The 13736-nt window shown below is 44.0% G+C and overlaps 1 protein-coding gene across 2 annotated transcripts in view; it reads right to left on the reverse strand.

Moving 5' to 3' along the window:
* Positions 1 to 981: 981 nt before the first annotated feature.
* The window catches only part of BANP (BTG3 associated nuclear protein), a 167292-nt gene continuing 154537 nt past the window's right edge, over positions 982 to 13736 (reverse strand). For both annotated transcript variants that reach the window (XM_066637040.1, XM_066637041.1), the window contains exons 12-13: positions 10235 to 10378; positions 982 to 1776 (exon numbers count right to left, since the gene is read on the reverse strand). In XM_066637040.1, the coding sequence (XP_066493137.1) occupies positions 1705 to 1776; positions 10235 to 10378 (216 nt within the window). In that variant the 3' untranslated portion in view covers positions 982 to 1704. The remainder of the gene's footprint in view (positions 1777 to 10234; positions 10379 to 13736) is intronic.

Raw genomic sequence — 13736 nt, forward strand, 5'->3', positions numbered from 1 at the left:
TACATGCCCCATTGGCATAGCTATGCCCATGCTGGAAAGTTGGTTAGGATTTGGGCCTAAGGGTGTTAGCCCTGGACTTCTTGCCACATGGCAAATGACTAATTGCATTCTGTGGGCTGCACAATCTCCCTTGCAGGAGTCTCCGCTGCTGCCCTTTTTATGTACTGAGTATTAATAAACTGTGCGTCCAAACAGTCTCTCTCAAGAAAGTGCTTAAAACTAAGGACTCTCCTTGTTCAACATGCTGCATCTACCCCCACAATTTCTAAGCACCACTTTCCAAAAATAACTTTTGCATCCCTTCTCCATTTAGACAAACAAAATCCTGCTTGACTCATTGCTTTGGGATCCCATTTGGAAGGGAGATGCTCCACCAAAACAATATCCGATGTTGTGAAATACAGCTTGTTTCTTGTAGCTAGAGCCAGGGCTTCAGGTTTTCCGTGTCTGAATAAATGGGAGGGGGAAAAAATGAATGGTTGACTGATTGCCAAGAACTGTTTATGTCTGCAACTGTTTTTCTAAGGAAATTTGCCACATTGCATTTCCTAATGACTTGTCTCCTGAAGAGGCCACCAGGAGTGCGATAAACTGGGATGCCAAAGACTGAACGCTTTTAGTCAGCTGAGCACAATTCCAAGGGTTGGTTGGGATGCATGCAGCCTAAAATGGCCCATCGGCACCTCTGAGTGATGCCATTCTAAGTTCAAACACTGCTGTGCTGGCCCAACACTTAGTTGACCTTGGTGAGAGAAATGATACATGGCACCTGGTGGGACAAAGAGGACTTGCCATGGTTTAATTCTCACGCTGAAGTGGCGTTATTAGGAACAGTGCACATGTGAAGCGCTATATTCTTGGAGCTGATTCAGGACTAAATCATGACTCTGGCAAAGGCAAATTCATTAGAAAGGCTACACTCAAGAGGGTCAAGGGAGAGACGCTCATCATAAATACACATTTATTTCTTTAGAAATGCATAATTACAGTGTCCAATAGTCGTTTTCCCCCTTTAGAAAAGTAATTAAGCAACAATACAAACAAAGGCAGAAGTTGTTTGGGTTTTTTATCTCACTCTCTGCAAATACTTATTGATAATATTGGAAACAGAAAAACAGCAGCAAAAAAGCTAAAGGTTGTGATAATGGACATTTCCCCTTATTCTCTCTCTCTCTCTCTCTTAAATACATTTTTTTTTGTTATAAACATAGCAAATTAAAAAAATTCTTCTTTCAACAGCAAAATATATTTGCACTCTTGATTCTTTCTCCATGGTAAGGTATGTGATGCCAGGCAGCATCTACAGACATTTATGCAAGTGCGTCACAGTGGAGATGAAAAGATGGTACATTAATTCATTTGTAATTTGTTGATTAATTCGGGGAGGAAGGTTTTGTCTCCTGCAACTTCATTCCCCACCCACCTGGATGGCTCAACCATATCTATTTGAAATGTTTTGTATTGGAGTGAAAAGAAGGTGGCGCTCCCAGAGTCGCTCTCCGATGCTTCTGGGAAGCGCCTGCATAAGAGATCTATCTGCGCATGGGCCCAAACATGGGGTCAATGGAGCTGGGTCACACTGGTATGTACACAGGAGACATCAAGGAGGACTTCGCCCAGGTGGATGCTCTTCAGATGGCATCTCTTGTTGCCAGCTGATGCAGCTGGATTTGGGGTGGCGGCTGCTCCCCTGCCAATTCCATTTCACTGAATCTGAATGGCTCCATGGTCTATTTGCATTTCTGGCTGGATGGCTGACTGAAGAGAATCGGTACTCTGTGAAAAAAACAGAGACAAATAAACATGCCAAAACTGATTGTCAGCAGGTCTTGGCTACCCATTCTAGAGATGGCAGAATTAGGGTTTGCCATCATGAATGAACAACTTCTGTCTGCCTGCACAAGAAACAATGTGAGAGAGGGCAACCGACTGACAATCCATCACTCATTCTCTCTCCAGGCACTTAGAACAACTTCATTCCAAGGCAAACGACCCCTCCCTTCCCCCTGAGCATGTGAAAGAAAGATAATCACTTTGCATTCTTTCCCAGCACTGCGCTCTGGGTGAAGGGAGGGGTCTACGGCTTTTCAAATAGCAGTTGTGAATAAACATCAGAAACGCAATTACAGGTCGAGTCTCATTACTCATGAGGGTTCCATTCCCAGAACTCACACGGATGGCAAAATCACATTAAAGCAAATCCATTTAAAAAATGATGTCCCTTTGCTAGGCAATTTAAAAACAGCCTTGCTGACCTTTGTGATGTAAGATAGAGTCATTAGGCTTTGAAAGACATTTGTGAATGCAATCACACCCAATGCCAAATCAGCTTAAGATGGCACCCTCTTTACCATGGTCCATTATGACCACAAGGGTAGGTCAACAATATCCTCTTAATGGGACTACCTGCATCCCATGCTCAACCTGGCAAGGCATATGCATCTAATCTGCTTTTAGCCTCCAGGGCCTCATCTTCCTGCCCAAGGGCTCGCTGCAGCCTCAGTATTTTCAGAGGCAACATAACAGGTCTGAGGGGGAACATTGACCAACTGCGGCCTAGGGCTTCAGCCTGTTCTAACTCAATCACTTCCGGTACCCTGGTCAGCTTAACTTCTCTTCCTCTCTGCAATCTCTGGAAAGGGGGGGGGGAATCAACAGTGCAGACAGTGAACCAAAGACAGAAGCCCCACTAATTATTTCTCTTTCTCAATATTTTATGGTGAGGTGAACCACTGTTTAACTAGGGGAAGCTGCTGAGTTCAAAATGGCCACTCTTTGATCCCTAGGTAAGGTTGGAAACTTGGAAATGAATAATATCTATTGCTGTTTGCTCTCTTGTCAGCAAAGACATATTGCAACAGACTCTCCTCCCACAAAAAAAAAAAAAAAAAAAATCTTGTGCACTCTCCCTCCCCCCGTCCCAGTTCAATTTTACAGGTGATTTGGGTTGCTGCCTTGCTTATTTTTTTTTTAAACCTCAATATAATCTAAAATTCACTATAGCAGTTTGTCTCCAGTTAGTGGCCACCCAAACACCTGGAAGAAGAAAAAAACTCACTAAGAGAAATGGCTACTTGGTAAGCACTGAGTTAATTATCCCAAATTTAGCCAGATGTAGGAGACTTTCAAATGGGAAGCCATTTCCCTGCCTGTCGATTTCAGCAGAAGGAAGGAAAACAAATCTTGTGTGGTATTCCGATACTATATTACTGTAATTCAAAATGTCAGGAACCATTAGGACTTCTGAAGTAAAGTACGCAATCAGTGCACAAAAATAAACATGAGAGCGGCCACGGTTTTGCACGTGAGCCGGGCTGCAAGCTGGCATCTGTTCACGCCGGGAGCAGACTTGCTCTGCACCACACCACAAACACATGTCCCCCTAGCAGCCTCAATGCCTAATTTATGGACACCAACAAGGCCTCGGGTAGCCAGCTATTAATATCTCCAATCCAAGCAGCATCCGGAAAGTGCCAAACTGGGCCTGGAGGAACCAATGCCTGGTAGAATGCGCTTGATTGAGATGCTTATTACTCAACTGGCCACAGAATACAGGACACACAGTACAGGCTGCCAGACTCCTGAGTTACACAGGATTTTTTTTGACTTGCAAAGAGTTCTGTGCAACTCTGAAGAATGCACATTCTCACAACAACTGAAGCCTACGCATTCAAGTGGCGGCTGTTGTGCTAAGTCAAGAGACTTGAGGAAGAAAGGTAGTGCATGTTTCCCATATGCACTTTGTTCCTGCGCTTCAAAGGACTTTCTTGAACTTGTGTCTATGTCATACAGACCCTCGGTCCATCTGGCTTCAGTATTGTCTACTCTACACCGACCAGCAGTGGCCCATTAAAGTTTCAGTCAGGGGTCTGTCCCTGCTCTATCTGGAGATGCTGCCAAGGACTGAACCTGGGGCTCACTGGGTGCACAGTAGGGGCTTCACCACTAAGCTATGGCTTTCCCCCATACCTATGAAGCTGCCTTATGCAGACTCAGACCATTGGCTTCTCCTGTCCATCCTGTTTATGCTGCCTCACAGTAGCTCCCCAGGATCTTGGGCAGAGAAGAGGTCTGTCTTTATCACCTGAAGCCCAGAATCCTTCTTACCTGGAAATGCCCAGGACTGAACCCAAGACCTTCTGCCTGAAAGGCAGATTCCCCGCCTCTGACCTACATCTCCATTCTTTCCACTCAGTAAAACATATGAGTGCCTCGAAAGCAGGGGTTCTTAACCTTTTTATGATTACAGACCCCCAGTGGATTGCCCAATATGACCCCAGACCCCCTTTGCCAGACTGTTGAAATCATCACCACCAACACTACCACCAGTTCTATCAGGTATCAGTATGATTTCAAAAGATGTCAATAACTTGGTTTTCACTTTATATAAGGAAAGCTAGGAACACCTCAATCCATATTGATAATGGTGATCAAATCTAACAACAGTTTTTTTTAATTGTTCAGTGATAGAGTTCCATCCATTGGGTATGGATACGCCAGTTAAGCATCCCTGATCTAAAGGAAGAAGGGTACAGTTCAGTTGCAGAGCACCTGCCTTGCATTCAAAAGGTCCTGGTTCAATTCCCAGCAGGATCTCCAAGTAGGGCAGAGAAAGATTTTTGTCTGAGGCCTTGGAGAGCTGCTGCCAGTCTGTGTTGACCAGAATGACGGCCTAGATCAGGGGGTGTCAAAGATAAGGCCCATGGGAAGCTCTTTATTCAGACTTTGGGCTCTCCTGGCGCCACCAGCAACTGCTCTCAGCTGCTGAGCTGTGCTGAGGTGTCAGTGATGAAAGGGCTGCCTGCATAATTGGACTCTCCCATAACTTGAAAATATGATCAAGGTCTGCATATTTTTTTTTCTTCTGTCATTTGCAGCTAATGTGAGAAAAGTGCTTATTTCTGGTCATGACCTGCTTTATGACATCACTTCCTACTTTATGACATCACTTCTGGCCCACGGCAGGCATCATGAATGCTATTTGGCCCGCTTTATGAAACAAATTTGACTCTCCTGATCTAGATGGACAAATGGTCTGACTCAGTCCAAGGCAGCCTTCGCTGGTGGGTCTGCAAATGGCCGAACCATCTCCAGCAAGTCTATTAGTCTCGCCAGCATTTTTTTTGCATCTCTCTTTCTTTAAGCTTCAACATTCCTTTCAGTTCATCTGCAGCATGGTATAAATCTCTGTGGTTAACCACAATATTAAAACCTAACACGGCGCAAAGTGTCTGAAAGAGAGCAATTCCATTCCCACTGCCAGCTGTGTGGGAGACAGATGTAAAGATTTATTGCTGGATTCAAAACGGCCCACTCCTGTCAACCTGGAAAGGCAAGAGGGGAAGGTGAGGTCAGGGGAGAGTAGTCCCCACCTCCACTGTATTCAAGGAAAGGTAATTTATGGATTTGAAGTCCTGTGACCAGGAGGGCTGTTTGCCAAGAACGAGCAATTCTGATTACATGATGCATGAATACATGCGATATCCCTCAGCAACTCTGGATGTCTGCAGAACTCTCTCCAGGTAGTACTCTGCAGTTCATGCTTGCACATCCACATAAACTGTAGTTTATTGTTACATCTGAATGCTTCCATTGAGTCCATCTAAGAGAATGTTCCCAAATGTGAATCCACCTGATCTAAAAGGCCTCCTGCGCTGGTGGTTGTTTCCACAACAGTGAGGGCAGGACTACAGGGGAGCTCTGTACACTATGAACTCAGCAGCACAGAAAGTGCCCAGAGCAGACCCCAAGGTCATAAAGGGTGTGTGTGGGGGGGTGCTCAATTCAGGTTCAGGAAGACACACATCAAAAGGGGGCACACTACAAATGCAGGCCAGGCCCAGAGGAATGAAGACTGAGCCTTGGGATACTGAAGGACACTGCTGCCTGACATCCAGCTGCATAGCCCAGAAATTTTCAACCACTGTGCTGCACCACAGTAAATGTCCGCAGGTGTACTGCAGGAGTTTGGGGAAGGGTCATTCATTAGTAGAACCACTAGGGAATGTGAGCCCTCTGCTGGCAGTATGTTGTGCCTTGTCAATTATCAAAAAAACTGTTAGTGTCCCTTGCCAACTTTTGCACCTCTTCAGTGTGCTTTAAGATGAAAAAGGCTGAAAATCACTGGTCAGGCAGCATGTACTGATCCCCCTTCTGGGGCACAGACTTCCAGAAACATAAGGAGGGGCTGCACTGTCTAGAAATTGCAGAGACAGGAAAGCAGGCAAATGGCTTCTGATCCTTTGCACAAACCACTGCACAACTGGGCGCCCCCCACCCTGCTCACGCATCTATGCCAAGACTGTGATACTCCACCACTTCATGACAGCTGGATCATCTCTTTAGCACACTTCTGGCTGGGTCAGGAGGCAGGTGGAGACCATCTTATGATTTACCAAGGCAGCTTTATTTATTGCCTGTTGTGGGTGGGGAGCAATTGGAATTTCACACTGCTGGAGTAATTGCTAGGGCCCATATGTTTCTTCTTTACTGAGAAGATGGTTTTGGTTGTATCCTTTTAGATGTCCTGCTGCATGTGGCTCTACACATGCCCTGTGTGCTATCATTGCTGTTCAGACTGTACAACGTCAGCAGCATTCTAGGGGTTAAGCATGACAGGCTTCAAGTTTTTTGTTCAGGTTTTGATGCACACTATGGGAACTGCACAGAGCCATAAAGAGACACGGCAGCCATCACAAGAAACAAGGGCTATAAGCAGGGTCATTGGCAGGAACTAGTACACCCATAGGTCATCTGCTGAACAACACGACAGGGCCCACGTTATACGTTGCCTGCCTCTTTTGCCAAGCACAGTGTCAAGGAGCTACTGTGGTTTTCAAACCTTTTCTTCCTGAGAGCCCTTTTCTCCTTAACTTGCTACTGAGGGGCAAGTTATTGACTTCTGAGAAACCTTGACATAACATGTTCAAAGCACCTAGATCAGGCCTAGTTAAGCTGTCTCTTCAGGAAGTACGACTGCCATTATTGACCCCCAATGTCAAGTCCACTGGAACACACACGTATATATGACAGACAGACAGACAGACCCATCTTTTTCACCTGGCCTTTGGGAAGGAGGTACTCCCTAGGGACCCCGGACCCCTTAATTTTTATGCTGCTATACATTTTTTTAATCTGCTCCTTTATTGTTGCTATTTTTAAAATTGCTTTTACGGTTCTTAATACTGTATTTTATTCTGATGTTTTTAATGTGAAAGTATTTGTTGTACACTGCTTTGAGTTTTAGAAAAGCAGTATAAAAATCCTTTAGATATATATCTCTCTCTCTCTACACACACACACACACACACACACACACACACACACACACACACACACACAGAGAGAGAGAGAGAGAGAGAGAGAGAGAGAGAGAGAGAGAGAGAGAGAGAGAGTACTGTATTTATTTACCAGGTTTTAAACTTTATGTGTGCAGTGCAAGAAAAACTGCTTTGTATCTGAGACCTCTACCTTCCTTGCTTCCACTCAGAATTAGCCACCTTTGAAGTTAGTCTATTGAAAAATTCCAAGTTTAAAAACTTGCATATTTTCCATCACCTGAACTTGTGATACTACCTGAGTTTCTCAGTTAAAAAAAAAAAAAAAGACTGCAAACCAAACAGAATCTTTGGGCTATTCCAAACAGCTCTGCTGCCCCTTACTGGAGATAGCTGCTTGAGGTTGCGAAGTTTCTGTAAAGGGGTCCCTGAAATTCCAGGTCTTTGGCTTGCAGAAAAATCTAACCACTGCAGAGCCATAATTTATATCGAGAGGCACCTTGAGCTGGCAACAAAGCTGTGATGCGTGTTGAGCAGGAGACCTCCATTCTGACTTAAATAATGGAACATACTGTTCTGAGCCAACAGCTGCAGCCAGGTTAGAAATAGCTACAAAAAAGGGGCTTGGAATGGAAAAGTTGACAGGCGACACTCTCGGCACAGAAGCACCACCATAAGCAGCAATACTGCCTTAGTAGCATCATGGTTGGGCAGGGTGTAATAGGGGCACAAGCTGAGTGCCCATTGCTAGTTTTCTTCACAGTCACTGGAGTGCCTGATCAAGCCACACTACCATCCGAGATGGAGGTAGAGGACTGCAGCTCCTTTGGAGCCAAGGGCCATATGCTACTGACTGACAGCTCCCTCCAATTGTGACTGGATTCGGAATGCACGTCCTCTTAGTTACAAGGCCAAAGCCTTCCCCACTTGGCCACAGAACCAGGACAGAAAGTTCTTGGGCCTCAGCACAGCCAAGCCCTGAAGTGACTCACCTTGGATTGACTTCGCTTCCTGGCTCTGACCCCTGGCTCTCTTGACCCTGCATCTTACTCAGCTCTGGGTAATAACTAGCTCTCGGGTCTGCTCTGAGAACCAACTTCGAACCCAAGGGCCTCCTTCAGTCCGGATTGCAACCCTGGCTTCATTTGCATATCACTGCCAGGAACACCACAGGAGCGCAGAGCCAAAGCTGCTGGGGTGTGCTCTGTTCTGGGCGTGTCTTACATAAGGCAAATCTGAAGTCAGGAGGCAGTACCCCTCTCACAGCCACTTCAGGACATAAAACAGCAACCTAACCCCACTCCTCACACCAGCCATCTGTGTACTGAATTGAAGGGCAGGTGGGGAAGGGAGGAGGAGGAGTCAAAAGTTAAAGCCACACTCTGTTGCAACCTTCCTGCTCCTGCTCAGGAGTGTAAAATTCCTTGTGCTTCTTGAGGCAGATGCTAAGGTGCAGGATGGCCACTAATGCATCCACTGCAAAGTCCAAAGATAAGAAGAGATGAATCAGTCCTTCTAAAGCAGGGGTGCCCAAACCCCGGCCCTGGGGGTACTTGTGGCCCTCGAGGACTCTCAATGCGGCCTTCAGGGAGCCCCCAGTCTCCAATGAGCTTCTGGCCCTCTGGAGATTTGTTGGAGCCCCCACTGGCCCAACGCAGCTGCTCTTAGCATGAGGGCAACTGTTTGACCTCTTGCATGAGCTGTGGGTTGAGGGCTCCTGCCACTACTTGCAGTTTCACGTCTGTGATGCAGCAGAGGCAGCAAAAGGAAAGGCCAGCCTTGCTTTGTACAAGGCCTTTTATAGGCCTTGAGCTACTGCAAGACCTTCATTCATTCATATAAGTTCATCTTTAATATATTCATTTATGTAAACTTATGTAAATTTATTCAAATTTTAAATGTAAATTAATTCCTTTTTTTCTCCGGCCCCCAACACAGTGTCAGAGAGATGATGTGGCCCTCCTGCCAAAAACTTTGGACACCCCTGTTCTAAAGCAATGTATGAAAAAATAAATTGCCATCAGGATTTCATGTTTAACAAAGCTGATTTTGATTAGAATTCACAGATGATATGCCTAATAAATACTAATGTCTAGTGAATCTTTTTAGGCACATCTGCTCCTTATGCCTCCAGCAATTTGTGATGGGGAGAAAAAGTAACAAAGAATTCTCTGACATATTCAAACACAGCTGAAAATCACACTATATAATTCAGTACTGACTGCACAACTCCGGTTCCTGAGATTCTCAGCTGTCATCTAAAAAATGCAGACAAGACACAAATTGCTAGTCCTCATGACTGCACAGGTAAGCTTGAAAAGGCAATGGCAGAATCAGGGAGCAGAGTGAAGTAAAGGCCTTTAGGCAGAAACCTAAACCACAATGAGCCACTAACATACCAGGATAATCAAAGCACAGATTGATCCTGATTTGTTGTTTATTATAATGCTAGTAAATTACAACATTTTCCTGAGTTAATTCAAAATGAGAATCTGCATATTAGTCAAAAGTGATGGTGAGAGTGTTGACTGTCTTTCCACATATGGAAGAGGAGAGGGGATGGGGAGCGTGCGAGACTAAAGGACTGCCTGAACCAGGCCTAATTATATAGTGAAAGTGTGGGACTAGAAAAAGCAGAGTACATTTTGCAAAATAAACAGATGTATACTGATGGGCTTGTATAATTTATTTGGGGTGGTGAGTCCAGATTCCAACTTTTACTAGCACAGAAGGTGGTTTCCAGCCCTGGCTGAACCAGTCTACCATGTTGGAAATATTAAAAAAAGCACTAACAGCTTGGAATAAAAATGGCTGAACCTCTCTGAGAAGAGACACTTTTACAAGTAGAACTGAGAATTATAAGTCCACTGGGACCTGAATGCTTGTCAATGGCATCATAGCTGATCTGACAATCCCCATGCAGCATCCTCGTTCGAAGAGAATAAAGATCTACGTACTTGATTAGCAGCTGAGTGGTCCGTCACAGGCGCCAGCTGGACATACTGGACTTGGATATCACTCCCTTGGAGTGGTGATCCATCAACACCACCAGCTGAGGGATCAGAGGAGGCAACGGCAATCAACTGAGCACCCTGTAGCACCTGCAGGCAAACCAACAGAGAGAGCATCCTGTAAGCAGACATCATCGCAAAGGCATCGTGAAACATCTGCAACTCCAAAAACAGATGCAAGCCCAAAGAAGCTCAACTGACCCAACCAGAAGAGTTTCCAGGAAAAAAAAATACATACGCTAGTGCCTTTGGTTTGACAGATCATTAAACCTGAATGAAAAATACATTATCCCCAATTCACAAACATTTAACAATGCTGGATTCTCTTATGGTCCAGAACCCATAACTTTCAGTATTTTGCATACAAATCTTATTGTTCTCTGCCTTATGTGGGGATCCCTCAAACAATGAAATTAAAACTGTGTCATTTGTGCTTTTGATTCATGCAAACTAAGCAAAGCTATCCTTCATAACTTTGTTAAACTTAAAAGCAATGTACAACCAGTGTCTCTCAAACTGTTACTGAATCACATCACTTTCCCATTCACACAGTGTGCAGCCCACCACCACTGTGAGATTTCCAGCAGTTTTTCACAAATGCTGTATTTCACTATATGAATGCTCTTTAATTCCTGCTCTTATTGAGGGACCATTCAGACAACAGTTTGTGTTTTTTTTCCCCCCAACCTCACAAGCTGTTTCATTCTGAGCCAAAGTCTCATTCTCACAGGCTAACTCTATGTGCAAATCAAGCACTCACAGATGGGGCAAGAAGCAACTCCATGGACTGCTGCAGTACTTTCTAGAAAACACTTTCTCAGAAATTGCTGGAGCTAGGTCCACAAGCACCAGGGCTGACATGCCACCTCCGCCCACATCAGTGGACACATACCCAAGGGCCGGCTGACATGGGCAAAGCAGCTTCTCTCGCTTTAGGAAAGTTTGATTCTGATGACTGATCAAAATAAATAAAATACCCATGTTTTTGTTAAAATCTGCTGAATCTTTACATGGTTTATACGTATTTTAAAAGCCACCACTGCAATGTATTACAATTAACAAAGGCTGCAATCCTATCTACCCTTTCCTGGGTGTAAGCTCCATAGAACACAATAGAACTTACTTCACAGTAGACGCGCATAGGATTCTGTCGAAAGTGATGGAAGCTACAGAGTGCTTCTCTTAAGTCAACATAAAAGGCTGGGGACGGACAGACGACGACACACAACCATAGCTTCCTTTCCTTTCTCTCCTATTGCTACGGTTGTGCAATGTCTCAATGAATTTCGGAAAAAGAAAACCTTTCACATTAAACCTTTTGTTTCCAAGTTCTAAAATCTTGCTCCAAGCTCTGAAATAAGTGGACATTCAAAGACATCTGGGTAAACAGGTTTCATGGCTAACTACTGGTGTTCAGAAAATAGCTCAGCTTCACAATTTTTCCATTGACTACATCTCTGCGGGTAGAAGCTGTGATTCTATCAGTTCAACTTTTTATTCACGTTCCAAAGCCTTGGAGGATTATTAAACAAGGAAAGAAAGATTTGATTTCCTTGTGCAATTTCTTTAAACATGTAAAGAGAAGTTCAATATACTAAATTTTGGGACACTGATTGTTGATACCAACTCCTAGAACCTCCACTCCTAGGCCAGTAACTGGAAGAAAAGGGACAGAAAACTTTCTAACTGACCCATAGAAGCAAAATCAGATGAGAGGGTTAGGGTTTACTGATGGTGCAACTCCAGCTTCCATGTGTTGATTACATCTGTGCTTGTGTATTATTGTGAAGGCAGACAAGTTCATTTTTACACAGCTTAAGGACAATGTAAGGTTGCGCCAGAACCTCCATGTTTGCAGTACTCCCCTTCGTACATCTGCATGAGCTGTCATATCTAACTCATGAAATAGTTTGCTTACAGTACAAATACCAGACTTGTTTGTAAGTAAACGGAAGATATAACAAGTGGAATGTTGAGAATGAACTATGAGCACCTCCTACCTACCTCATCCTTGCATTCAATACATTCGTTATTGGCTTGGAATGCCCTTAAATAGTTCCTCATGGTTTAGGAGGTTAAGAAAGACCATGCATGCAAACGGCCATGGAACAAACAGAGATGGTAGAGAAGGAGATGACTCCTAATTAAACCATCTGACTGCCATTCAGCTACAGAAACAGAGAGCAAGTTCAGAGTGTGCAGATTGTTATATCATTTATTGTACACCTTCAGTTCAAAGTTACTATCCTGTCTATGAAATTATAACCCAACCAAATCAGAATACTAGTAGAAAACAGACTTCTTTCCCCCCCCCCCAAACTCATCCTTTTATTGTAGAAGAATTTGGAAAGGAAGCCAATCTAGTGTGCAGTGTATTATTTTTAAATTTACTGAGCCAAAGCATGGGCCAATCCAGACTTGGTCACAGCTCAGTACATATGATTTCTCTCCAGTTGGCTCAGTGTCTCCTTTTTTTTTTTTTTTTTTGCTATCAAAGGACAAAGAGGACCCACTGTACAGTCCAAAAGCATCACTAACCAGTGAGGCACACAGCATTCTGCAGACAATGCAAATAACCACCGAAGAAGCAGATTCAACACCCCTCCATTTCATTTCAAATCAGTACCGCAGAAAGTATTTAGAGATGTGCTTTTACAGGCAATAAAGTATGGCCACAGCTGTGCTGAATCCTTAAATCTTATAAATATTTCTGTAATGGGAATTAGATGCTGGCAGGCCACCTTCAGAAAACAACTGCTATACTGCACGGTGGTTAACACAGAGTATCTTTTTAATTTTTTGCAAACATGGGGTCTTATCCAGCAAAGTTACTATGAATTTCTTTGAGATTTTTGGAACCTACCAGTTATAGACTGGTAGTCAAAATGCCAAGGAGTTAATAGAGATGGGTATTATTCTTTCCACTTTAAGTGATGGGAGGAGGAAAGGCTTTTAATAAAAATGAATTATCAATAGGCATAAGGCAGTTGCTGTAATCATGCCCGTCAGCTTCTAAACAGGTGCTGTATACAAACTGTGCCGTGCAAACCAGTGAAAAATAGATTCCACAGATACATCCATCCACACACACACACCCCAAGGTGGAAATGATAGAGGCATTAAGTGTTTCATCAATCTGATCACATGTGAAAAGGAGGGGGACGTTTCTGGGTCAATGGCAACGCTGGGCAAAGGACCAAGCTTACCAGTCCTGGCTCTGATGACATGTGTGTGTTGCACTGAGGAGTTAACAGGGCTAGAATGTGAATCTTCTGCTCACTGGTTGAAGACATTTTCATTCTGGCGAGCTTTTAGCTTACAATTACTGTATTTTACCTACTTTAAATCCTGTGATCTCCTTTCATTATACTGCTGCCTCTCTACTATTTTATTGCTTGTTTGCTTTATACTTTAGTGTTTTATGGGATTACTTTTAAGCTACTAAGAT

This window comes from Tiliqua scincoides, chromosome 9, assembly GCF_035046505.1.
Source record: "Tiliqua scincoides isolate rTilSci1 chromosome 9, rTilSci1.hap2, whole genome shotgun sequence".
Taxonomy (NCBI): domain Eukaryota; kingdom Metazoa; phylum Chordata; class Lepidosauria; order Squamata; family Scincidae; genus Tiliqua; species Tiliqua scincoides.